Source organism: Myotis yumanensis, unplaced genomic scaffold (genome assembly GCF_028538775.1).
Source record: "Myotis yumanensis isolate MYYU_CA2020_CCGP unplaced genomic scaffold, mMyoYum1.0.hap1 SCAF_9, whole genome shotgun sequence".
NCBI classification, from domain to species: Eukaryota; Metazoa; Chordata; class Mammalia; order Chiroptera; family Vespertilionidae; genus Myotis; species Myotis yumanensis.
In genome coordinates this window covers 46943703-46971329 of record NW_027223760.1, presented here as the reverse complement: position 1 = coordinate 46971329, position 27627 = coordinate 46943703, and the positions used below count along the sequence as shown (strand labels likewise).

Sequence of the window (27627 nt, the reverse complement as noted above, 5' to 3'; positions counted from 1 at the left end):
TTAGCCAGCTTGACTACACAAAGTAAAATTCTCTCTTCAACTTTCTATTTCCCTTAACAAAAATCTATCTCCATACTTTTTTTCCCCCCACGTTTTTAAAAAAATTTTAGAGGAAGAGAGAACCTCAATCAGTTGCCTCTCACACGCACCCTGACTGGGGATTGAACCCACAGATGATGCTCCAACCAACTGAGCCACCTGGCGAGAGCCCTCATACCTTTTTACCAAAAACAAACCTACTTTCCTTGTATACAGAGTTCTTATTTCTTGTAGTTTTAATTACATATATTAATTAGAATCCCTAACCCTTAAAAACCTTAATTTCTAGTAATTGTGAAATGTTACACCAGCATTCTGTAGATTGGCAAATCTATGAATACATTTAATAATTTCTAGATCATAACCCTCTTTCTACTAGTACAATTTTTCACTGTAGCATAGGACATGTTTACTAATACATCCAAATATTGTAGTAAGAAACCCATGTTCAGTAGTGGTTCAGTATTTTATCTTATTTAAAAATGATCTAGTCAATGAGCACCCATCATTTAAATTAGCAAAACTCTAAGAGTGTAAGTTACCAAAAAGTTTTGGAAAATTATTCAAGTAGACCTCATAAAGCAACTATTATTGAAAAGTTCACTTACGAACTTTAATTTACTTTTTCTTAAAAATATTTAGATTACTTGTATTGAAAAGTTCACTTACGAACTTTAATTTACTTTTTCTTAAAAATATTTAGATTACTTGTGAAAATTTCATGAGACATTAAAGTAGATAACCATTAATGATAAATTTTGTAACATGAGTTTATTTTACTAAGAAACCGGGGTAGAACAAAAGTATGTCAACATTAAATGCGAATAACTCTGAAAACATGACTATTGTAATTAAACTAACAAACTTTTTTTCTAACTAAAGATTATCCCAGATCATGTAAATTTGAAAAGCATTTGAGTTAGTTTCTATTATATTTTTGAGAGTTTAGAACTATTTAACTTAATAAGTGCTTATTTTTAAGCCAATTAAATAAAGCTTTTTTACAAATTAATTTTGGCAGTACCATCCAATTGGAGGAAAGTATCACATATACATAACATACGTATATCCATGCATGGACACTCATAAACACACCGACACAGAGACCCTATAGAAGTGGTTCTCAACCTTCTGGCCCTTTAAATATAGTTCCTTATGTTGTGACCCAACCATAAAATTATTTTCGTTGCTACTGTTATGAATCGTAATGTAAATATCTGATATGCAGGATGGTCTTAGGCAACCCCTGTGAAAGGGTCGTTCGGCTGCCAAAGGGGTCGCGACCCACAGGTTGAGAACTGCTGCCCTATAGCTTCAATTCCAAAATTTTAGCCATGAGTCAGGTACAATAATACAAAACTCGACGAAACCGGTTTGGCTCAGTGGATAGAGCGTCGGCCTGCGGACTGAAAGGTCCCACGTTTGATTCCGGTCAAGGGCATGTACCTGGGTTGCGGGCACATCCCCAGTGGGAGATGTGCAGGAGGCAGCTGATTGATGTTTCTCTCTCATCGGTGTTTCTAGCTCTCTATCTCCCTTCCTCTCTGTAAAAAATCAATAAAATATTTTTTTAAAAAAATAATAATAATACAAAACTCACTAGTTTATAAATAACAGTTGAATCAAAATTGTGTCTCTGGTAGAACAAGTTAAGATTACTTGCTCAAATGGCTGATGGTTTTTACTAATATTTGTGGAGAAGACTTCCAAGATGTATATTTGCCCTTGACAAGTAATCTTATGGAGGCTCTGGACTAGATCTGGGGCTGGGAGCTTCTGTAGCCGTCTGTGTTGTAGAAAGTCCTTTTCAGTCTCAGGTGATTGGGGGTAGTGTTTTGGTTACCTCCTGAGGTGTTTATATTTTAAAGACATGGTAAGATTTACATCTTCAAGGGAGAAAGAATGCATGTTTTCTCCTAGGAGTTGTGAGGCGTATTTCTCTGTTATCAGAAGTGTAGGATAATTACTATTTAAATTTTTCCTCTTTTTAGGACAATTCTGTTCTAAATATCTCTAAGCACTTTGAGAGGAACAGGGTAGATTTTGGGGTTGGTAAAGATAGGTAGACTTTGAAATGTTTCTAGAGCCACATTTCTGGTTTGGCAAAGAATCCAGTTTGTAAAATAACAGTCTTGACCATCCATCCAACTACCTGCAGATTTTCAGTTAAGATGGGAATCAAAAGATGCCTGTATGCAAAGCTGCAGGTGTAATGCAGTATGCCTTTAAAAAGCCTTATAAGGTGTTCAACCTTGGATCAGTTCACCTTAGGGGGAAAGGCTCTACTGTTGCTTCTTCCAGCCCTTGAGTAATCGGCTCCCCTGTGAGAGGGTTTCCCCAGAGCCGTCTGGCTTGTCTGATAACTGCAGTAGCATCAAGGTCCCTGTGAGCGGGGTTTTGATAGTAATCTCTCTGACTTCTCTCTAAAATTGGTAGGACGTTCTGAATATAGAGGTAACTACATCCACCAAGGACATGATTCTTTTCAATTTCATGCCTGAGTAACCTATATAACCCCCAGGGAAGTTAAAACAGGCAGATTTTGGTACATATATATAGTGGAATATTACTTGGACATAAAAAAAAGAATGAAATCTTACCATTTGTGAGAGCATGGATGGATGTAGAGGGCATTATGCTAAGTGAAATAAGTCAGACAGGTAAAGACAGATACCATATGATTTCAGGTATATGTGGAATCTAAAGAACAAACAAAACTGAAACAGACTCATAGATAGAACAGACTGATGGTTGACAGAAAAGAGGGGAATATGGGAAGGCTGGGTGAAAAAAAGTGAAGGAATTGAGAAGTACAGATTGGTAATTACCAAACAGTAATGGGGATATAAAGTACAGCATAGGAAATAGAGTCAATAATATTGTAATTTTATGAATGGTGCCAGGTAGGTACTGGAAATATCGGATATGGGATATTTTGTAAAATATATGATTGTCTAGCCACTATGTGGTATACCTGAAACTAATACAAAATAACACTGAATGTAAACTATACTTGAAAAAACAACAACAGGCAGGCAGAGCTGGACTTTGAGAAGGGAATTGACATTGGATGTGGTAATTTCTGTTCTTTCATCTGGTTAAGGGAGTCCGTACGGTTAGCAGCAGTACTCCTGTGTGTCCCCTTTTCACAGGTGCCAGTAAGGCGATTATTTGGCATGAGAGCTCTCTAACTAAATTTTTTTAAATTTAGTAGTTTTCCAATTCAAAGGATCCTGGCCATTGACAAGTATCATCTTTAATTAATCTTAATAGTGATGCAATCCAATAAGCCTTTGTGTAACTTAAGCATGGATGCAAGAGGTGTCCCAAAAGAGGATGCAAAAGATGCAGCCCTCACAAGACCCATCAAGTTCATTCCCAGAATTAACCACTGTAAGAGGTGGTAAAACAATGGTGCCGTGAAAACAGTGTCTCTGGTTTCCCAGAGAACATGAGATGCCTCCAGTCACAGGCCTGCTCATCTGTGGCACTGGGCAGGCACTATGGGACTGGGACTTCTCAGCACTAAGAAAACCAAGAAGGTTGAGATGACAAAGGCCCCTTTGGTTGGGAGCCTTTAAGACCAGCTCCCTAAGGGCTGGCTCAGTTGGACAGAGTGATGCTTGTTACTTCTGTCTGGGAGTCTACTCAGCTGGCTGCAGGTACAAACCGGTACTTGCATCTTTTGGCTGACCAAGGCCAGAGAGAATATTCTCACTGGTTACAAAGCCAAACTCTCAAGACAGAACAAGATGAGAGGAAAACCTCTTTCAGTTTTTTTAAATAGGGGACCCGCATCAAAGTCTCCCAAAACAGGTGCAGGGCTGGCTCAAACCACGGGCTTACAGGACTTACCTACTTTCTACCCTAGGATTTTCCTCCTTATGATAAAAGACAAAAGGGGGAAAGGACCAATAGAAAATGAGTACTTATAACAAATCTTTATCAGTCACTATACCCAAGAAACTAGTTCATACAAGTATTTTTTCCTGCTGATCTAAACTTAGGAAAAGGAAAAGGACTCTCCCACTGTCCAGGTGACTGAGGCGGTAACAGTTCTTACCTTCGCCAGCTCTGGTCAGAGGTCCCATTTAATTTTGTGCCTATGGGAGCCACATAAAAATGTGAGACTCAGAGGCAGCGAGGCAGTTGAAGCTTCTGTGCTATTCTGAGCTAAGGCAAGGGATGGGGCCAGGGCTTCAAAGGGGACAGGGGGAGGAAGGCGATTCACAGCCAGAAGAGAGGAGCAGGTGTGTGCTAATCTGTGTTTGCCCTGCCGTGCAGGTAAGGCTTTCAGATAGTTACTCTGGTATGGCTGCCTTTCTGGCACAGGCCCCCTATCTCAATTCGAGGCAGTTGTGGGGGCGGTAAAAAGCTGCTTCCTTCTGAGTCTGCTGGATCTTGATTCCTTTCAGCTCAAAATGATGCACCTGCCAAAGTGGCACATTTTGGGGTGACCAATTCTGCTCCCCTCAACATAAGTAATATGAAAGTATAACTATAAAGGTTATACTCAGTCTCCTGGACAGTGGGAGAGTCCTTTTCCTTTTTCTAAGTTTAGATCAGCAGTGTAACTATAAAGGTTATACTTTTATATTACTCGTTGCCATTTGTACTTTATCTTTCTAAATTGTCTGTTTATCCCCTTTGCTCCTTTGTCTAGAGGGATGTTCAACTTTTGAAAATATATTTGTAAGAACTTTAATTTCTGTTATGAGCACTTTTTTCCAGTTTCCCTTATGTTTCTTAAAACATAATTCTATTTGCAAAGAATCCATTGTCTTGTAATTTTAGCATTGACATGTATTAAATATTATCTCACTTCTTTTTTAAGGTATGAAAACTTTCAAAATCCAAAGAAGAGGAAAAATCAAAGTGGAATAATGTTTCGGCCTGGGCAGAAAGTAACCCTAGCATAAAATAAACTTTTTTTGTGTGTGTGACTTGTCTGTATTGTAACAGTAAATATGGTGTCTGTAAATTTCTTTTTTATTTAATAATTAACTTTATAAAACTACAAATTTGTAAACCTGTGGTTATATAATGATAAGGATTACTTGAGATTAATATTATATAATAAATTGGGATATTTATAATAAATTCTTTCTTATTTCCTATAAATATATATTAAATCCTTAATGAAATAACATTGGCCAAATAGTAGAGAATGTAATTAAATACATTTCTTAGACCTAACAATTGCATATTCAATATCTTTCTTGCATTTGACAAGTTTTATGCTTAGCAACTTCTTGACTGTTTAGGAAACAAAATACCCTATTTTTCACAAATCCAATTACCTTTTCTTCTTATATCAACAAATGTGCCATTTTTACAAAATTCAAATAAGTTTAATTATTCCCTTGACCAGAAATGAATCACATCCCCCTATACACTCCATCCAGCTCCAAGGCCAGGGTCTTGAGTGATGTCCATTCCTCCCCCCGCTTCACCTTGACTTTATTTCAATATTGAATCCATGAACTACATTGTACAGTCAGCCACTATCAACACAAACTGTGTAGTAATGTGGTAAGGGGAAAGGAAAAAGGAGAAAGTTAGGTGAAATATACATACAAGGAACATGAGACAGCAAAGAAAAATGTCCAGGCAGCAAGTATTGCCCTTTCTGCAGCTAATTATGAGGCCGCGGCTGGTAATTTGTACTTCTGTTATATATATCATGTTCCGTGACTCCAGCCAACACATCACATGTAAAACTCTAATTCACTGATGTGTGATAAATCACTCCTTTGTTTACTAAAGGGAAAATTTTCAATTACAAGAATCAAGTAGGACCATCTATTTTGGTCTTAAGAACCCTACAATTAGCACCAAAGACCCCAGGTACTGCCTAATTGTGGGCTTTGCTGCTGAATATGGAAGCTACATGCACCTGGCCTCTCATGTGGCAGCTGCCTGACTTCTACTCCAGGACCCACCCATCCCGACTGAAATCACATCTCCCACTTGCATCCCCACCAATTGGGGATTCATAGACTGATTCATTCAACATCCATTCCAAGGCCCTCCCCCTTGCTTTCCTGTGCTCCCTGGAAAGTGAATTACTGAGTCACATGAGCTTCATTACAGCCATGCATGACTGTGAGAACATAGTTCTAGACCAGAGTGTAGATTGGTAGAAGTCCCTCGGCTTTCTTCCTGGAATGAGGGCACAATGTCTGGAGATGCAACAAGCATCCTGTAAACATGAGGTGAAAACCAACAACAACCGATGGCAGAGCAAGAAAACAGAAGGGAGAAACCAAGATGGCAGCATAGGTAAAAATCGGAAATTGCTGCCTTGCACAAACACTTCAAAAATACAACTAAAAGACAAAACAAACATCATCCAGAACCACAGGAAGGCTGGCTGAGTGGAAATTCTACAACTAGAAGGAAAGAGAAAAGCACACTGAGACTCGGGAGGTGCAGAAGTAAAGTGCAGAGGTACGGAGGCGCACGTGGAAAGGGCTGGCAACTGAGGACATGGTTGTCTTTTTCAATAAGGACGGACACAAGCTCCCGACTGCTCTGAACTCCAGTTCCGGGCGAGTCTCTGGGGACCCAGACTCATACGGGGAGAAACTGGACTGTCTGGCATCGGGCAGAACTCGAGGGCGGCTTTCTCTCAGAGGTGCTTGCAGTGATTACCGGGACTCTTAGGGTAGGACTGAGGAGCAGCCATAGCTGCTTGCTCCGCCCTGTTGATCCCCTGAGACCCCGCCCCACCCAAGCTGTGCACAGAGGCTTTTGCATATGAATAACCTGGCCCTTTGCAATCTAAAATTACCTAACTGCAGCTGGGTCAGAGAGACCCAGAACATCCAAAAGAAGGCCCAAGGCCCCACAGCAGCTTGCATTGCTTCACAGCTGGGCCTCATGTGGGCATCTCCAAACCCCAAACAAAGAAGAGGAATCTGCAGATCTCTCCATAGCTCCTGCTGGGTAGCCTCAGGCAGAGGCTAAATTAGCACCTCCTTAGAGATCCAAGTGCCAGTGTACCCAGTGGTCAGAGTGGGACCATCCAGATTACAACTCCTCAGATCCATAAGGGACACACTCAGGGGGCAGACTCAGTGAGCACCAAAGCCCCACTGAAGCAAGTCTTGCCCCAGAAGGGTGTCTCCAGCATAGAAGTTCTCCCACTGCAGACACAGCTGATTCTCACAGCCAATTGGCCTGGAGGTCAATTCCTCCCAGTGATACCAACTACAATCAAGGCTTAACTACAACAAGTCTGTGCACACAGCCCACAAAGGGGTGCGCCAAAAGAGTCCACCTCAGGTAATTGGGGAGGCTGAGATACTGGGCCCTATAGGACACCTAGCATAGAAAGCCATTCTATCAACACAGGGAAGCATAAAAAATGTGGAGACAAAGAAACAGTTCACAAATGACAGAAATGGAGGAAAGCAAACAACTGGATATAGAGTTCAAAACCACACTTCTAAGGTTTTTCAAGAATTTTCTAGAAACCGCCGATAAATTTAGTGAGACCCTCGAGGATATGAAAGAGGACCAACTAGAAATTAAGCATATACTGACTGAAATAAAGAATATTATACAGAATTCCAACGGCAGACTAGAGGATTGCAAGAATCAAGTCAAAGATTTGAAATACGAAGAAGTAAAAAACACCCAACTGGAAAAGCAAAATGAAAAAAGAATCCAAAAATATGAAGACAGTGTAAGGAGCCTCTGGGACAACTTCAAGCATACCAACATCCGAATTATGGGGATGCCAGAAGAAGAGAGGAGCAAGATATTGAAAACCTATTTGAAGAAATAATGACAGAAAACTTCCCCTACCTGGTGAAAGAAATAGACTTACAATTCCAGGATGCTCAGAGAACCCCAAACAAAAGGAATCCAAAGAGGACCACACCAAGACACATCATAATTAAAATGCCAAGAGCAAAAGACAAAGAGAGAATCCTAAAAGCAGCAAGAGAAAAACAGTTACCTACAAGGGAGTAGCCATTCAATTGTCAGCTCAACAGAAACTATGCAGGCCAGAAGGGAGTGGCAAGAAATATTCAAAGTGATGAATAGCAAGAACCTACAACCAAGATTACCCAGCAAAGCTATCATTCAGAATAGAAGGTCAGATAAAGAGCTTCACTGATAAGAAAAAGCTAAAGGAGTTCATCACCACCAAACCAGTATTATATGAAATGCTGAAAGGTATCCTTTAAGAAGAGGAGGAAAGCCGAAACCAGTTTGGCTCAGTGGACAGAGCATCGGCCTGCGGACTGAACGGTCCCAGGTTCAATTCCGGTCAAGGGCATGTACCTGGGTTGCGGGCACATCCCCAGTGGGAGATGTGCAGGAGGCAGCTGATCGATGTTTCTCTCTCATCGATGTTTCTAACTCTCTATCTCTCTCCCTTCCTCTCTGTAAAAAATCAATAAAATATATTTTTAAAAAAAAAGAAGAAGAAGAGGAGGAAGAAGAAAAATGTAAAGATACAAATTATGAACAAATACACATCTATCAACAAGTGAATCTGAAAATCAAGTGAATAAATAATCTGATGAGCGGAATAAACTGGTGAATGTAACAGAATCAGGGGCTAGAAAGGGAGTGGACTATTCTCGGGGGGGGGGGGGGGGGGAAGGGGTGTGGGGGTGCAGGAAGAGACTGGACAAAAATCGTACACTATGGATGAGGACAGTTGGGGGGGGGCGTTAAGGGCAGAAGGTGGGGTGGGAACCAGGTGGAGGGGAGCTATGGGGGGAAAAAAGAGGAACAACTGTAATAATCTGAACAATAAAGATTTAAAAAAAATTCCTAAACTGAAATATAGTCATCTACTAAGAGTCTGACTGGGAGAACATGTATTGTGAGCCCTGACTACTAATTTACAGGTTTTTTTTAAACCATATCCATTGTCTCCACGGTGTACTGAAAATTCCACAAAGGGCTGGGTTCCCATGCACATTGTTCACTGCTGTAATCAAGAGCAGTGCCTTGTACTGGGGGGTCACTAAATAAATAAATGACCAATATGTGTGAATGAATTGTCCTTATTTCTCAACTGAAATTGGAATGATCCTCCTTTGAGTAAATAAGGAAGGGGGAAAGAAAAACAAAACAATCTAGCTAATATGTTAGTCCTTAACTTTTTTTTTTTAGATTAGAGCAGGAATCAGTTTGATTGTAAAAGCAATGGAAATTGGCCTCTACAATAGTTGCAGGAGACAGAAGCACGGATTCTTAAAATTGGGATGGGCATCTTTTTTCCTACAGTAAAATACTCAATGCTCATAGGTATAAAGAGGAAAATTAAAATGTTAAATGTAAAACACTGGACAATGGCATTAATCCATGGAATTTACTAGTTTCCTAGATAACCTGATATTTTAGGGAAAACTAGCATAAGACTCACCCTCCTAGGAAGTTTCAAAGAATAAAACAAGTCAACAACTAAAAGCTAAGGAGTATCCCAGAATAACAAATACCATCAACCATATGTCCACAGAGAAATTCTGCCTCGAGTTTTAGACAGGAAATTGAAATGACTCATTTTGGCCTACATATTTGCTCTGACCTATTACTCAGATACTTCGTAGAAACCAGTGCCAGTTAAAGGGGGTGCTACAGCTTCTTACAAAGTAAAAATACCAGGATCTAAACTACTGATTTTTAAATCACTTTAACCACAACCCGGAGTAATACATTTTACTCGCGATCCAGGTTATACATGCACACTGCTGAAACAACTTTCACCAAACAATACCAGCTCTTACCACATGAGATGTTCTCTGATACTTTCCATTCTCTCTTATTCTACTCTATTCTTTCTCATTTTGTTGTATTTCATAAAAGTAATGCTAGTTTTGGCCCATTCGTGGGTTGAGACTTGTAAATTGAAAAACATTGGCATAAATAGGAATAAAGTACTAGAATATAGAATTGCTTTATTATTTTATGATCATATATGTATGCAGGTTGAACACACACACACACACGCATGCACAAAACACTTTAAACCTACAGCTTTCTCAGTAAAGTAAAATGCATATAAGTGAAAGCATGCCTTAGAGCAGCGGTTCTCAACCTATGGGTCGTGACCCCTTTGGCGGTCGAGCGACCCTTTCACAGGGGTCGCCTAAGACCATCCTGCATATCAGATATTTACATTATGATTCATAACAGTAGCAACATTACAGTTACGAAGTAGCAACGAAATTAATTTTATGATTGGGTCACAACATGAGGAACTGTATTTAAAGGGCCAGAAGGTTGAGAACCCCTGCCTTAGAGTTACAAAACTATTATAAAATTCTACAGTAGGTAGAATTTTTTTTTTCTTTGATGCAACTTTTATTCAGCAGCATTTGGAATCTCTCATGTTCTCCAGTAAATTCGAATACGTGGAATTATCATTAAATTTATCCCACCACAAGATTATCTGGATCAATTATCGAATTAGTTCACCCTTCCCAACTTTAAAGGGATTACAGAATTTTAAAATCATTGCACACGCAATGTTTTTGTGGACCTAAAAGACTTAAAAGTCAGGCTTTTCAATCTTAGGAAAGAAGAACAAAGTTGGAGGTATCATGCTACCTGATATCAAACTATACTACAAGCCTATGGTAATCAAAACAGCATGGAACTGTCATAAAAACAGACACACGGATCAATGGAATAGAATAGAGAATCCAAAAATAAACCCATACCTATATAATCAATTTATGATGACAAAAGAAGCAAGTACATACAATGGGGTGAAGACAGTCTATTCAATAAATCATGCAGGGAAAACTGGACAGATAAAAGCAAAGATAAATAAACTAGGTCACTTTCTTACACTACATACAAGAATAAACTAAAAATGGATTTAAGACTTAACTATAAGACCTGAAACCATACGTTCCTAGCATTAAACTCTTCTATATCACTCCCAGTAACATTTTTTGGATATGCACTATTGGTGGGAATGCAGATTGGTGCAGCCACTATGGAAAACAGTATGGAGGTTCCTCAAAAAATTAAATAATAGAACTGCCTTATGACCCAGCAATTCCACTTCTGGAAATATATCAGAAGAAATCCAAAACACGAATTCAAAAAGATCTTCATTCCATGTTCATTCCAGCATTATTTGCAATAGCCAAGATATGGAAGCAACCTAAGTGTCCATCGATAGACAAATGAATAAAGAAGAAATGGTGCATATATACAATGGAATATCACTCAGCAATAAAAAAAAGAATGAAATATTGCCATTTGCAATAACATGGATAGACCTGGAGGTTATTATGCTAAGTGAAATAAGTCAGAGAAAGACAAATATCATATGATTTCACTTATAAGTAGAATTTAAAAAACAAAATAAATTAACAAACTAATAGATACAGAGAATCTATCTATATATAAAAGCATAACATGCAAATTGACTGGATGACAGAATGACCAGTCGCTATGACGTGCACTGACCACCAGGGGGCTGCCCCCAGGCCGCAGGCCCTGATTGCCTGATGGGGAATGGGGAACCGGGGGTGGGGCCAGCTGCTGGGGAAAATTGGTCCTGATCGCAAGCCAGGCTTAGGGACCCTACCCATGCATGAATTTCATATGCTGGGCCTCTAGTAAACTGATAAAAACTCATATATAGAAAGGAAGGAGCTTGGGAGGCTAGGCGAAAAAGGGGGAGGGATTAAGGAGTACAAATCAGCTGTTATAAAATAGTCATGGGGCTATAAAGCACAACATAGGGAATATAGTCAGTAATATTGTAATAACTATGTATGGTGCCAGGTGGGTACTAGATTTATTGGAGGGATCAGGGCCTTCCTTCCCCCAGCTGCGGGCTGCCTGCTGGAGCCTTCCTCTGTTCTGCCCCTCCTCCCCATGTCATAGCAAGTGGTGACGAACTCCCAAGGGGACAATTTGCATATTAGCCTTTTATTATATAGGAGGATATGTCAATGGTAATTGGGAAATAAAAGTCAGGCTTTTAATAGTCTGACTTATGCCTATTTTGAGTTTTTTTTTTTTAATTTATTGATTGAAGAGAGAACGAACTATCAATTTGTTGTTCCACTGATATGCCTTCACTGGCTGATTCTTGTATGTTCCCTGACCAGGGAGAACCCACAAGTTTGGTGTGGCTGGTGGACACTCTAACCAACTGAGCCACAGCCAGGCCTGCCTACTTCAGTGTTGATGTGTCACTGATCAACAGCCTGAATTTCTTAATTTACTTCCCCAGGTCCCCCCGCAGTTTATGCTGAGTTAGCAGGAGTTTCAGGGAGTCCCGAGGGCTGCTCTCTTGCTTTCTTAGATGGAGGGGTACCCATTGTTTTCCCTCCTAGAAATCCTCCTGGTTCGCCTCAGGACCCTGTGGCTGAGGGCGGCTACACCCCAAATGTGGCCCACTGGGTCTCCCCATGAAACCTCTGGGCTCTCACACCGCAGGTTTCCACCGGCTTAGGACAAACACAGTTTTAGGACCAACAAACTCCAAGAGCTCAGGACCCAGCACAAGCGGAGCTCAGCCCGAGGGAAACTTACCGAGAGGCGAGCTGCGGCCAGCGTCCTTCCCTGCGCTTGGGGGCCGAATCCTCCGCACCTGCCTTCCCGCCCATCTTGTCGCCAAAGCTTCCAGTGGACAAAACTAAAACAGTTTAGTAACAAGTGCGATGTCCTTTATTCCGGAGAAAACGGCCAGGAACGGGGGAGCCAGAGCCCGCAGGCCGTGGAGCCCCGTTCCCCCCGTATGCTGGGGGCGAGGGACCCGTGCGGGGCGGAGGAGACCCGGGAAACGGAGCGGGATTGGCTGGAGGCCTGCGTCCGGGCTCAGGTCAACCGCCTGCAGCTGAGCCGGGGGCTGCACAGCTGCTCCCTGTAAGGCCGGCCTCACTGGTGCAGGTTTAGGTCGTGAGGGAACCTCCATTTTCTGGGCCCCCATAGATGAGTTACCTTCTTGGAGGTTAACGGTATAAACAGGCCTTTGATTATCTTCCTACATTGTCCCAAATCAGGACACTGGCAGATCTCCTTCTCCCTTTGTAGAAACGCAAGCTTCTATCAGGTGAACTTTAGAATCTATACAAGAGAACGAGCCTCAGCAGTGCTTCTCATTTCTGGGGGCATTTTAGAATCACCTCGACACTTTGAACGTTTTTAAAATCTATTTAGGTTTTACTAGATTCTCTGGAACCCAGTGAGGCCCCAGTCTCACTCTCGGAGGCTCTAATTTAATTGGTAGCTGGGGAACCTTGGAGCAGCAGTGGCAGTTTGTTTGCTTTTTTATTACTTTTTTATATAGAACGCTTCATGAATTTGCGTGTCATCCTTGTGCAGGGGCCATGCTAATCTTCTCTGTATTGTTCCTTTTTTTTTTTTTTTTTTTTTAGTGTATGTGCTGCCGAAGCGAGCACTGTTTGCTTTTTTTAAGCCGCAGAGGTGATTCTGATGTGTTTGTGACTCGTTGGTATAAAGGTGGGGGAGGACAGCAGGATCTCAGCACAGGTGCAAAATCGTAAGATGGCGTATTGAGATAGTTGGCGGATTATTAAATGAGATATGTTTGTAATGCTGCAGGCACAGAGCACTGACAAGTGCTCCTGGCAGAGACTGAACAGACAATGAGCTTTCCCCCGGCCCAGGAGCAGTTTTTGGCCTTTGTAAGTAAATTCAGGGCCTCTTAGACCTGTTAACAGCCACGGTGATGAGGTCACCAGGTGTGGCTGTGCAGGCCGTGCCCTCCCAAGGCTTCTGGGTGAGCTGAGCATGGAATCCAGCGCCGGGTCTCTACCCAAACCCTGACGTGGCCTCCACCTTGAAACGCTGGCAAAGATACCAGAATGCCAGTGACCTGCCACGAGGACCTGTGTCAGAGCTGCCCACTGCCTCTTCCCAATGTACAGAGTGCTCCGTAAGGCCAATGGGACCTTCAAACGAGAGGCTTCATTCCTGTTAAAAATAAGGGAAGAGAGGCATGCGAGGAAGCCTGTGCTTCTCCGAGTCACTCTCTTCCGGGCCCGGTGCGGTGATGGGTTTGGCCCGTGGAAATCAACGAGAACTTGCCCGCCAGAAAAACATGAAGAAATCCCAGGAAATTAGCAAGGGAAAAAGAAAAGAGGATAGCTTGACTACCTCTCAGGGAAAACAGACTCTGAGATCATGCAACAAAAGCGGAAAGCAGCTCATGAGAAGAAGTCCATGCAGACAAGAGAAAAACGATGACTGACAACTGGGAAAACCTGGTGCTACTGCCAACTAGGTGTATTATAGGCTTTATGATCGAGGTTTGTAGAGTGAACAATGTCATTACATATGTTACAACATATCTCTATAAAAACTATTTTAAACTTTACCTTTCAGTCGGACTTAGTGTAATGTTTCAGAACCATTCTTCAGAGAATGAAACACTAACCATGCATGTGAAAAAAAAATAAATAAGGGAAGAGATTTACTCCCCCGCCCTTCTTGCCAGAATATCTACCTTAGAAAAGTTATCAATACAAGTATTTTCTCAGTCTCGTTGAAATGTATTTTTTTAGAAACTAAATAAGCCCTGTCAGCTTTATGTAAAAACAGGAATGTCCTTCTCCACGACCTGGGAGCCATCTCTTTGCAATACGAGCATCGGGAGGTGGTACCGCTCCCCGTGTCTGTGGGACACAGGAGGCTAGCTCCAGGTTGCAACAGTACTTCCTGTCATAGAGAGAGTTTGTCCCCCCACCCTCTGGATGATTAGTTCGTGTAGGTGCTCACCCCAGTTACCAGGTTGTGTTAGGAAGAAATGTGTGTAACTATTGGTGCTGTCGAGTTCTCTCAGTTAATAACTAGTTATTGTTTATCTTGAGGACTTATATGCAATGGGTCCAATCTGTTTGGCTCTAGAAAGGGTTGAAAGCTCTGTCTTTGCAATCAATCTCTTGGCCAAGTGCCTGCGGGAAGCATCACTCCGATTTAATGCTCAGTGGATAAAACAGTGTTTTCTTCTGCTGTTACGTTTGTGGAGAGGATTTCTAGGCTGAAAGATTTGTGTTTTTTAAAAAATTATATTTTTACAGCAGCACCTTTATCCTTCATTCTGAAGTTACTGTTTCTTTTTTACTCACACTTTCCAGATCCATGGGGAGAAGTATTTTAGGTATATAGGTGGGGTGGGGTTTTTTGTTATATATTTTTTAAATCCTTGCCTGAGGATGTGTTTTAATTGATTTTAGAGAGAGGAAGGAAAAGAGAAACACTGATGTGAGAAACATCAGTTGGTTGCCTTTTGTATTGGCCCCGACCAGGTTTTGAACCCAAAGCCTAGGTATGTGCCCTGACCAAGAAGCAAACCCACAACCTTTCGGTGTAAGGCCCACAGTCCAACTAACTGAGCCACCCGGCCAGGGCAAGGCATATAGATGTTTTTGTTATAAACCTCCTCCCTTCTACCCAGCTTCTAACATAAAAGTTAAAGTAATTGGAAATAGTGATGTTACAAGAAGTTGAGGCTATGATTGTAGTTTTTTGGCTTGTAGTTGAGTAATTACATGCCAGTCTGTCGTGTTGAATAAGAAATATGAGTTTGCCGAAACCGGTTTGGCTCAGTGGATAGAGCGTCAGCCTGCAGACTGAAAGGTCCCAGGTTCGATTCCGGTCAAGGGCATGTACCTTGGTTGCGGGCATATCCCCAGTAGGGAGTGTGCAGGAGGCAGCTGATCGATGTTTCTCTCTCATCGATGTTTCTAACTCTCTATCTCTCTCCCTTCCTCTCTGTAAAAAATCAATAAAATATATTAAAAAAAAAAAAAGAAATATGAGTTAATGATTCCATTTCTTTAACAGAAAAAAGAAAAAGTTGTTTGGTTTTTAATTTTGTATCCACATTTTGTGACAGATAGAAATTAATTTTATCATCCAATAATCTGTTCATTTTTCTCTAGTCTAAATGGTTTCCTTCATTACTTTTCATTGTAAAAAAACATATCAAAGTAATACATATACATAGTTATATATCAAAGTAATACATATACATAGGTTTTTTTTTAAGGCCAAGTAATTCTACGTAGCTTATAATGAAAAACAGCAGGGACTTATCAGCATTTCAGCATCAGGACTTGATCAGAGAAACAGGACACTAGCAATGATATAGAATAGTGGTTCTCAATCTTCTGGCCCTTTAAATACAGTTCCCTCATGTTGTAATCCAACCATAAAATTATTTTCATTGCTACTTCATAACTGTAATGTTGCTACTGTTATGAATCGTAATGTAAATATCTGATATGCAGGATGGTCTTAGGGAACCCCTGTGAAAGGGTCGTTTGACCCCCAAAGGGGTCGAGACCCACAGGTTTGAGAACCGCTGATAGAGAATAAAGGAGCTGTGAGAGAGGTGTTACCTGACACAATTGTGGGAGCCTGTGGAAGAGTCTGTGTAAGGCTTTTGCTTCTGCATCTGGGCCCCAGGCCTAAAATCAGCAGGGCAGGCAGTCTGGAAGGGAAGATAGACTTGAAGTGGGAGAGAGAAAGGACAAACTTGAACCTGCACCAACCTCTCATGCTTGCCAAGCCTCTAACTTGGATGAGGCAGGTGCCCTTCATCACAGAGCTAAACCTTGCCTGGCCCAGGGCTGATGAAGCGAAGCCGAAAAATGTCACATCTGAGTTATTTCCTAGAATTACTAAGTGAATCTATCAAAGTAAACACCAGAGTTTATTTCCTCAGCATGCTGTTGATCTCCCTTACAAGAGTTTAAGAGCTACTATTTATTAAATGTTCTAAGAATGTACTTATGGAGTAAAAATTGGTGGTCCCACGCCAGTTGGGCAGCCTGCAAACAAATGTGTCTGTGTATATATGCTCATTGTAGGAAAGTTGGAAAATACTGAAAAGTATAGAGAAAACACACACAAAGGCACAATAACTTAGGCATTCCTTATTTCTCCCTGGAGCTGACCTCTTGGTTTATATTTTTGGGGTGTAGGAGATACACCTTCCTACAAAAGGTATGGTTCACACATTTGGTATGAAGTAAAAACAGTTCCTAAAACAGGGCCAGGGTGGCAAAACAAAATCCACAAAACGCCCCTCCCTTTTCTGGTCCATGACAGAACATCATTCTGAGTATGTGCAACATGTCTATGTATCTATGTACACACACATGTAAAATAACTATGTGTATTATCCCAGTGCCCTTATGCTTTCACTTACTTATGGCTGAGATGCAGTTATGTTTCAGACTTCTCTATGGAAAACAGACCTGGAAAGCCTTTCAAAGCCAAGAACTTGAATGGTTTGGGATAATCTTTTCAGCTACTCACGTTAAGATTTGTTTAAGAGCATTAAAGATCATCTTAAGAACCTCCTGTTAAAACAATATGAAAACAATCTAATACTAATGTAGAATATAACAATTTGAAATTCCACTTGAGGTGGCTGTTCACAAGAGAATTTGAAGTTTAAGCCAAAGTTACGATGAACTAGTATTAAGTAAAGTATCAACAGCCATCTTAAGAACATCAAATGTGAACTCTACACTCAGCTCCTCCCATAAGCCAGGAACTGGATTAGGTGCTGGGGGAGTTGCAGAGCTAAGTAAAACACACCATCTCTGCCCCCAGGAAACACAGGGGTGGGGGTGGGGCCAACAGAAGTAGAAATTTAAATGCAATATAACAGAATAAAATAGAGATTGATTTAAAGGAGCCAAGGGAATCTGGGAGGTCCCATGGAGAGACAGAGTTGAGGGCCCTAAGTGAGCCACAATAGGTGGTAACAAGGTTATCAGAATTTTGCAGGGTATCCGTGTTCCTGAAAAAGGAACAGTTCAGCAGGCTGAATAGGATCTAAGCTGCAAGATGCTGCATGGTTCTTCAGACTTCTTTGTGCTATTTTATAGATGCAATAAAAACAATGAATTGATTCAGGATATGGGGGAGAAAAGAAGAAAAGCCCTTGTTGTGTGGAGTTGGAGAAAAGAGTATGAACTCAGAGTCAGAAAAATGAGGAAAGTGTCCAGGTAACATTTCAGTGGTGGTAAGAAGGGGGAGACCAGGTTGGGACTAGACTGGGGCAGGCCTTTGACAATAGGAAAATAGGTATGAATCTACCCTGTAAGCAATGGGAGCCATCGGTGTTCGTTGAGGAAGGAAGTAAAAATTCAACCTATTTTAAAAGATGCTGCAACAAAAAAATAAAATAAATGATACAAGTATTTATATAAAGTCAGTATATACTCTGGTTTTAAAATATTTCCTGATTTTAATAAATATCTTGCATTAAGTGTTCATTTTATCAGTCAGCCACTTTGATTTTCTTAAAATCTATTATATATTGATAAGGAAGCTGTCCCTCCAACTTATGAATACTACAACACTGCTGTTTTCTGTGTATACCATTTTTGATAGAAAGCCCTATTTAATTGTTTAAATGAAATAAACCAAAAGTAAATACATTGCAAAAATACATTTTAATACATTGTGGAAAATACATAGTGAAAAATACATTGTATTAAAATGTGTTTTTTAAAATACATTTTAATACATTTAAAATACATTGAACATTAGCATTTAGATAGTTATTTACAATGGTATTTACAATCAATTTTACTATAATTTTTGTGAACAGAAAGATAACTACAGAGAGCTAACTATGGACATAAAACTATCTCCAGCTGCTTCCTTCTAACACACAAACCGTACCTGGGTAGAAAGGGGTAACAGTTAATAGTGCTACATTTCAAAATCATTCTGATTAAATTAGGTCCTGACAAATTCTTCTGGGTTAAAAAATGCTAAGTCAGAAGAGGAGGCAAGTGTGCACAAGCTCCACTTCCTCCCATTTCACACTGTTGCACCCTGACTTCACTGACTTGCACTTGAAGTGAACCTGTACCTGAATTCTGGGAAATGTCACAAACAACAGGCCTTCTAAATCCAATGTATTGCTTTAAGCCCATTATTATGAGTTTATAGCAGGTGGTTTAACTTTGGGGTAGACTTCTTTAGATATCAATGCTAACGATCTATTAAACCTTTATTTTTAATTACAAAAAATTTAAAATTTTTCAATTATAGTTGACCTATTAATCATTTTTATGACTAATGGCTGTTCTAATGGTCAAGAAACGACCAAGTGGGGTACCTCAACTGTCAGTGTTTCCTGTGTGCTTTAGTGAAGTTAACTGTCTGCACTATAAAATCTTATGGTTTGATTGAAAGGCTTGTTTTGACTGATAACTGATATTAAGATCAACAAAATGATTCTGAATCCCTCTTTGCTACAGAAGAATTAGATGCAAATTTGAATGGCCTGAGCTAATAAAATTATCCACCGATCACTTTCCTTCAGGTTAAAGCAGCCAGCAGTCTGCCATGGCATTTCCTATATAGAAGTTTGTGTAACTTTGTGACAGATAAACTGGTCATAGCTACATTTTATTGAGTTAAGTCCATCAGAAATCCAAACCTTAATTCATATTTTGTCCTTATAGAAAAAAACAATCCATTTTATGAGTTTCTATAAATAAATTATGGATAAAAAATAGACACTGTTTCTAATGGTCTCCTTGGGAAGATACCCATGCAGACTGTAACATTTAACTTCAAAATATATTTAATTCTTTTCTATCCTTTTTTGTTTTCCAAGTGACTAGTAATAAATAAACTAATGATTACTGTGTGGTAGGGAAAAACTTTTTAGTCATTTTTCCATCTAAGAATTTCATTAAATGAACATGTGGTATATCTTGTAGTAATATGAATAGACGATAACTGGAAATCCAGTTTTACTTTTTAAACTACAAATGGTTGGCAACTGTTTCCTTAATAGTTATTGCAGGAGTAGGTCCAACATGAGTCCATATATAGCCCTTTTCTGGTCTGGTGGGAATTGTGGGAAATGGTGATGAAAGTGACTTGAAATATTCAGAGGGTGCATGACAAACAAACTCCAAGTATTCCATCTTCCTGGGAAGATCCTCCTCTGGTCCTAAAGGCGCCAATGGAAAAGTTAAACACATTTTGGACATGGATATCGTTATCATAAAATGTTAAAATACCTAGACACTAGGAGAAACCAGTCTGGTCGTACCTGACGTTAGTCCTTGGAACATATATTACTATGAAGTTACTCATCATTTTTTCTATTTTAACTGCTTAAGGAATATAGCATTCTCCCCAAAACAGTGACTCAATATAGAAAGGAATCTTAATAAAATAATATTTAGCCTTATACAGTGTTTATTATATATGCCCGCACTATTCTTAGTACTGACACATATCAATACATTGAATCCTCGCAAAGCCCTCTGTGGTAGGCACTATTATTATTTCCATTTTACATATGAGGAAAATGAGACAAGGATTAAGGAACTTGCCCAACATCACACAGCTAGTAAGTGTATAGGCTATGAACCCAGACAGTCTGGCCCCCGAGGTTGTGCTCTGGCATCTGAGGAAGAGGAAGAGGAGGTGGGAGAGGAGCTGGAGGAAATTCTGTCATATCACTGCCTCTGCTGACAATCCTATCCAATCGATCAGGTAGAGGCCCGTAATTCGTGCACTCGGGGGGAGGGGGTCCCTCAGCCCAGCCTCGGGGAATGTCTGACTGATGGCTTAGGCTCGCTCCCCATGGGGATGTTCATCAGTGGGGCATCCTTAGCGCTGCCATGGAGACAGGAGAGGCTCCCGCCACTACCACTGTGCTCGCCAGCTGTGAGCCCAGCTTCTGGCTGAGTGGTGCTCCCCTGTGGGAGTGCACTGACCACCAGGGGGCAGCTCCTGCATTGAGCATTTGCCCCCTGGTGGCGTGCGCGTCATAGCAACTGGTCATGCTGCCAAAACTGGCTCTCCGACATCCCCCGAGGGATCCTGGATTTCGAGAGGGGGCAGGCCAGGGTGAGGGACACAACCGGTGCACTACTGGGGCCGAGGAGGAATACTGGAGGTTGGCCAGCCGGGGAGGTATCACGGGAGGGCTCCAGGGTGTGTCTGGCCTGTCTCGCTCAGTCCCGATCAACCGGACACCAGCAGCAAGCTAACCTACCGGTCAGAGCATCTGCCCACTGGTAGTCAGTGCATGTCATAGCAACTGGTCGACTGGTCAACTGTCTGCCCTCTGGTGGTCAGTGCCCATCATAGCAAGTGGTTGAGCAGCCTCAGCATATCATTAGCATACTAGAGGCCTCATGCAAGAAATTTGTGCAAGAGCAGTCCTTCTTTCCCCAGGCTGCTGGCACCTGCTATCCCTCTGGCACCCAGGACCTGAGCTTCCCTCTGGCCGCCAGCAGGCACCCAGGACCCTGCTTCGTCCGGAAGGTCGTTTGGGAGGACGTCCAGTCTAATTAGCATATTATGCTTATATCATTATAGATTACGATTTGATTGGTTAAATGGCTGACCGGCTGACCGGACACTTAGCATATTAGGCTTTTATTATATAAGATAAGCAGAAAACTGGTCATGTATCAAACTTGACATGCAGGAGACAATAACAGTGAAATGTTATTTGTCCCTGAGTTCTCCCTAAAAAATGCTGTGTTTTTTCCTCAGTGCAAAAGTAACCCATGCCCATTGCAGAAAGGTTACAAAGTTCAGAGGTACAGAACTCTGAATACTTTCAAAATTGAATTACTCAGTAACTTCTTGTGAGACTACATAAAGAATTATTTGTACCATTTCCTTTGGCAGCACTGAAATTAGTCAGAGTACAGTGGCTGCCATTTCAAAGATCGACAATGATGTGTTATAAAAGGTCTAGAACAAGCATGTCAAACTTGCGGCCCAGACAATATAATGGGATGTAAGAAATGTTTTAATAAAAATTTTGTAACTTAATTTTTACAATATTGTTATACATAATTATCAATAAAGAACTACAATGTTCGCTAATGACTGATTACTATAATCGTGTTGCATTCATTTCCCTTACATGCAGATGCACCATTTCTCTCCACTAATACTAGTAGTGAATATTTTAGCAGCCGACTGCCACGTCATTAGTCTTGTACTGACTTGTTTGGTGTGCGCAACAGGAAATATTTTGCTTTTGGAGAATAAGAAAAATAGGTTTATTTGCGTTACACTTATTAATTTATGTAGTTATTCAGTGTCTGGTAAGTTAATGTTCAAGAAAAAATATTAATTTTTATTAAAATGTTCTATTATTTTCTGTTAACGATTACTCATTTATTTCAGCCCTTTGTATTCAGCATGTCTCTATTGAAATAAACTTACATTTCTATGAAAATTGAAACTTTTGTTTTTTTGTGGCCCACATACACTTAAACCTTGTTTATTTGGCCCCTGTTAGCCTTTGAGTTTGACGTGCTTGGTCTAGAATGATTATGTGTGACATGAAAAAGGATACATATTGAGAATATGTAAGATTCTAGAAATAACTGTGATAGTTCCTTAAGAAATTATTTTTAGTAGATTTTTATAAGTAACCTAAATAACCTAGTTCCTGAGCAATAAATTCTTTTAATAGTTTATACTTTTTAGTAGGTGCATACAGGCCTAACTCTAAACAACTGACAGCACTCAAAGCCCAGCTGTATAAAATGTTTCTCTGTTTTCTATAAAGCTCTCTATGTGTACTTAATGGTACTTATGCTTCTTTGTTATGGACTGAATTGTACCCCTCCCTAATTCATATGTTGAAGCCCTAACCCTCAAATGATGGCATTTGGAGACAGGGCTTAGGGAGGTTATTAAGGTTAAATGAGGTCATGAGGGTGGAACCCTAACCTGCCAGGATTGATGTTCTTATAAGAAGAGACTGAAGAAGGACTGTGTACAACAAGAAGGTGACAGTCCACAAGCCAGGAAGAGAGCTCCACCAGCAACTAACGCTGAGAGCACCTTCATCTTGGACTTCCAGCTTCCAGAACAATGAGAAAATAAATTTCTGTTGTTTAAGCCATTCAGTCTGTGGTATTTTGTTATGGTGGCCTGAGCAGACTAATGCATTCTTATACCTAATAACAGAGACTTACCTGGGTCCAAGGACCTGTACCATTTGACAAACTCACCTATGATGTAGGATGCAGGATCGAATCGGTCCATGGGGCTAGAAAGAGTGGGGATGAGCCACGTCAGTGCTGCGCTCTTCTCACAGTACTGGTCCTGGATAAAACCCCGGATCTGGGCATAGTAGGATTTCCCATCTTGCTCATCAATCACAGAAACAACATCTCCAATTTGGTAATATACTCCCTGGTGGAAATAGAAGATAATCCCACATGTAAAATAAATAGAACAGCACCAGAGCTATGAATGGAAACTGAGGGACTGATAAACTGATGTGTATATGGTTGATGCCAATTCTAAAATTGTTTCACTTTTGAATGAAAAAAATTTTACACACACACAACTTGCATCTGGAGAAAATGTGCTTATAAAAATACTTTTTCTATCACAACAATACTGTCCCTATTTTTTGGCTAGAAAAATTGAGCTGTAGAAGTGCTGCTAAGTGACTTGCTGCAGCTGAGGTTCCTACACTAGCTCAGAAGTCTGTTTCTATACTGGCTTGAAAATCAGTGCTTATCTGGTGAAAATATGCTCTATATACCTTCCTCCTCAACCATCAATTAGGGAAAAGAGATACTACAAACTGAAGCCAAAGAAATGATAGGGAGCACCAAAGCCCCATTAGAAGCAAGTCTAGCCCCAGAGGGGTGTCTCCAGCACAGAAGTTCTCCCACTGCAGACACAGCTGATTCTCACAGCCAATTGGTCTGGAGGTCAATTCCTCACAGTGATAACTACAACAATCAAGGCTTAACTACAACAAGACTGTGCACAAAGCCCACAAGGGGGTGCACCAAGAGTGTCTACCTCAGGTAATTGGGACACTTAGTACAGAAAGGCACTCTATCGACACAGCGAAGCATAAAAAATGCCGAGACAAAGAAACAGGACACAAACGACAGAATTGGAGGAAAGCAAACTGTTGGATATAGAGTTCAAAATCACACTTTTAAGGTCTTTAAAGAACTGTCTAGAAGCCGCCGATAAATTTAATAAGGCCCTCGAAAAGACTGGTGAGACTGCCGATAAATGTAGTGAGATCTTCAAGAAGACTGGTGAGACTGCCGATAAATGTAGTGAGATCCTCAAAAATCTAATGAGACCCTCGATGTTGTGATAAAGAACCAACTAGAAATTAAGCATACACTGACTGAAATAAAGAACATTATACAGACTCCCAACAGCAGACCAGAAGATCGCAAGAATCAAGTCAAAGATTTGAAATACGAAGAAGCAAAAAACACCCAACTGGAAAAGCAAAATGAAAAAAGAATCCGAAAATACGAAGATAGTGTAAGGAGTCTCTGGGACAGCTTCAAGCGTACCAACATCCGAATTATAGGGGTGCCAGAAGATGAGAGACAGCAAGATATTGAAAACCTATTTGAAGAAATAATGACAGAAAACTTCCCCTAACTGGTGAAAGGAATAGACTTCCAAGTCCAGGAAGCACAGAGAACCCCAAACAAAAGGAACCCAAAGAGGACCATACCAAGACCCATCATAATTAAAATGCCAAGAGCAAAAGACAAAGAGAGAATCCTAAAAGCAGCAAGAGAAAGAAAATCAGTTACCTACAAGGGAATACCCATATGACTGTCAGCTGATTTCTCAACAGAAACTTTGCAGGCCAGAAGGGAGTGGCAAGAAATATTCAAAGTGATGAATACCAAGAACCTACAACCAAGACTACTTTATCCAGCAAAGCTATCATTCAGAAGTGAAGGCCAGATAAAGAGCTTCACAGATAAGAAAAAGCTAAAGGAGTTCATCACCACCAAACCAGTATTATATGAAATGCTGAAAGGTATCCTTTAAGAAGAGGAAGAAGAAGAAAAAGGTAAAGATGCAAATTATGAACAACAAATACACATCTATCAACAAGTGAATCTAAAAATCAAGTGAACAAATAATTTGATGAACAGTATGAACTGGTGATTGTAATAGAATCAGGGACATAGAATGGGAATGGACTGACTATTCTTGGGGCGGGGGAAAGGGGTATGGGGGTGAGTGAAGAGATTAGACAATAATCGTGCACCTATGGATGAGGACAGTGGGTGGGGAGTGAGGGCGGAGGGTGGGGTGGGAACTGGGTGGAGGGGAGTTATGATGGGGAAAAAGAGTAACTAATGTAATAATCTGAACAATAAAGATTTAATTAAAAAAAAATAAAATGAGAAAGGCAGCCCCTTAAAGGAGGAGATAATTCAGGTAGTAAAAAGGGAAATAAAAATTTATTGAGTTCTTACTAACAAAACAAAAAAAAAGAAATGATAGAAGCTCTTCTGATTGTAATAGGTCTTCAGGGCAGGTTTTTACCCTCAATTTACCATACCTTTCCCCAGTCTCAATGGCAACTGTCTCTTCCCTTCCTCTTCTCTGATATTCTCCCACAAGACAGTTACTGGTATTTCTGGCATTCAAGGGTTCATGTCTTATCCATACTCTACTTCATACCCAACTAACTAACCTGTGCATATTTTGTGTTTAGAACCCTTATAACTCTGCCTCTGCCTTCTACCCTATGTCCTCTCCCCTGGGTCTTGAACTGGAAATAATCTCTCATGTGAACATCCATAATAGCTGACCCAAATATTTATGACACTCAGCACTTCCGTAGGTGGGTGCAGGAACCAGCCTGCAAGGGTGATTCATTGCTGCTTCCCTCAAAATAGGGCCTTGGCAACAGGTAAAGCTGCCGGGGTACGCACCTAAACCACAAAAATGATTCTGAGAAAATATTTCCAGTAACTGAGTTGTGACATGAGCACCTGACAGACCAGGAGTTTCTCCTGGATGCTTTATCCATATGTCCGAGGGTGACTGTTGCATCTGGATCATTATGGACGGGTAGAGTCAATGTGGGCCACATTCCCCTACCTGCTGGTTACTAACACATGGCACACAGTAATAAATTACTGATACTTGCAATAACAGGTCTCGTGCTTTCCATCGATACCTGCCTAAAAATCATTAGTACATGAAGTTCTTAGCTTAGTCAGTTGCTCCTGGACTTAATCTGTAAACTCTGTGTTTAGCTGTGAAAATAACGCACACATTTGAAAATGTGATGATGATAATTGTTCCTATTCACTGAGAGTTAGGTGCTTACTCTCACTTGATATACATGATCTCACTTGACCAAATGAGTAGTTTCTATTTACAATCCCTATTTTATAGAATCTATATAATATAGATGAAGAAACATCAGAGAGCCCTGGCCAGTGGTGCTCAGTGGTTGGAGTTTCGGCCCTTGCACCGAAGGGTCATGGGTTTGATTCCCAGTCAAGGGCACATACCTGGGTTACAGTTTAAATTCCCGTCTTGGTCGGGGCATGTGCGGGAGGCAACCAATTGATGTCTTTCTCACATAGATGTTTCTCTCTTCCCCCCACCCCGTTCTACTCTCACTAAAAAAATTATATATATATATATATCCATCCATCCTCAGGTGAGGATTCTTGGACTCCCTCTGTCTCACCATGGACTTCCAGTAGGTGCTACTCCCCACTGCCCTTATCCTCCCACTTCTGCTTAAAGGCATTTTAGAATCCCAGTGCTGACTACCCATTAGACATCCTCTACGAGTCTAAATCCTGCCTCTGTCCTTCTCACCCTTCAGTGCCATCACATTGTCTAGGATGGCTCACTCTCATAGCTCCACACCATACATTGGTATTTTAAAAATGATTCTCGGGATCTATGTTAAGAAATTCTCAAGATCCTCATCATATTTCAACAGGCAACTTCCCCTACCATCTCAGCTCTGAGTGAGATGTTTTATAACAGCTACCTCCGGGAGAAACAGCTTAGAGAAGAATAAAAAACACAATCACACAGACCTTCAGACCCACCCAACGTTTTAGTAGCACATTATACAGTAGGCCCAAATCGTCCCCAGTAACTCTACAGGTGTTTACCTTGTAGAAGATTGATTCTGCAGTGATTATGGTGGAAACTGACTCAGGCGCTTTGATGGGCTATGAGAAAAAAAAAAGGTAAAATTATTAGCACATTCATACTGTGTATGTGTGTATATAGGCATTTTTTCCAACCATATATGAGAGTTCTGTAATTTGAGAAATACTAAATTTGTTGTTTGGTGACAAAAACTGCAAAAAGACAAATGATTTTCTGAATGTTGTTGCCAAGTGCAATATGAATATTTCCACTGCTATTTCTGCTATCATTTGCTTAAAAATGGCTGGGAACTAGAGGACAAGCTTCTGATTATGCTGCTGAGAGCTAACACAAGCCCTTTCCAAGCTTTATTACATTTTAACATTTTAGGTATAAAAATATATTGCCTGAGCATGACAGAAATGAAATAAAAAATGGGTGAGCACTAAGTGAGAAAGTGCTTCCTTGATGACATTTTCCTTCTCTACCTGACTATGGAACCAGCTATGACACGTGAGATATTATCAAAACCCATTTTCTAGCAAGCCTGAACTAAGGCTAAAAGAAACTTTCTTGGGAGTTCTTATTAATCTGCCACCATTCACCCACCACTGAAATCTGTTCTTAAGCTGAAATATACTCTTTTATGCCACAACAGAGAAAGCAGGCCTCCCAAAATATGTCTTGGTATCA

At 40.6% G+C, this 27627-nt stretch overlaps 2 protein-coding genes and 2 pseudogenes across 5 annotated transcripts in view; 2 read left to right on the top strand and 2 right to left on the bottom strand.

Moving 5' to 3' along the window:
- PEX1 (peroxisomal biogenesis factor 1) overlaps positions 1-4982 on the top strand; it is a 47901-nt gene extending 42919 nt beyond the window's left edge. For both annotated transcript variants that reach the window (XM_070424242.1, XM_070424243.1), the window contains exon 24: positions 4874-4982. In XM_070424242.1, the coding sequence (XP_070280343.1) occupies positions 4874-4958 (85 nt within the window). In that variant the 3' untranslated portion in view covers positions 4959-4982. The remainder of the gene's footprint in view (positions 1-4873) is intronic.
- The window catches only part of GATAD1 (GATA zinc finger domain containing 1), a 36114-nt gene that overhangs the window by 6413 nt on the left and 2074 nt on the right, over positions 1-27627 (bottom strand). The window contains exons 3-5 of one of the 3 annotated variants that reach the window (XR_011472659.1): positions 26955-27014; positions 23031-23214; positions 16398-16489 (exon numbers count right to left, since the gene is read on the bottom strand). Coding sequence is in view for 1 of the 3 variants with exons in the window: in XM_070424244.1 (XP_070280345.1) it covers positions 19797-19987; positions 23031-23214; positions 26955-27014 (435 nt within the window). In the remaining 2 variants the exon portion in view is untranslated. Of the gene's footprint in view, positions 1-16397; positions 16490-18448; positions 19988-23030; positions 23215-26954; positions 27015-27627 lie in introns of those variants that run through there. The other 2 variants (XM_070424244.1, XR_011472658.1) reach the window with 2 other exon arrangements.
- LOC139017075 (U6 spliceosomal RNA) lies at positions 13312-13396 on the bottom strand (annotated as a pseudogene).
- LOC139016641 (small EDRK-rich factor 1 pseudogene) lies at positions 14048-14241 on the top strand (annotated as a pseudogene).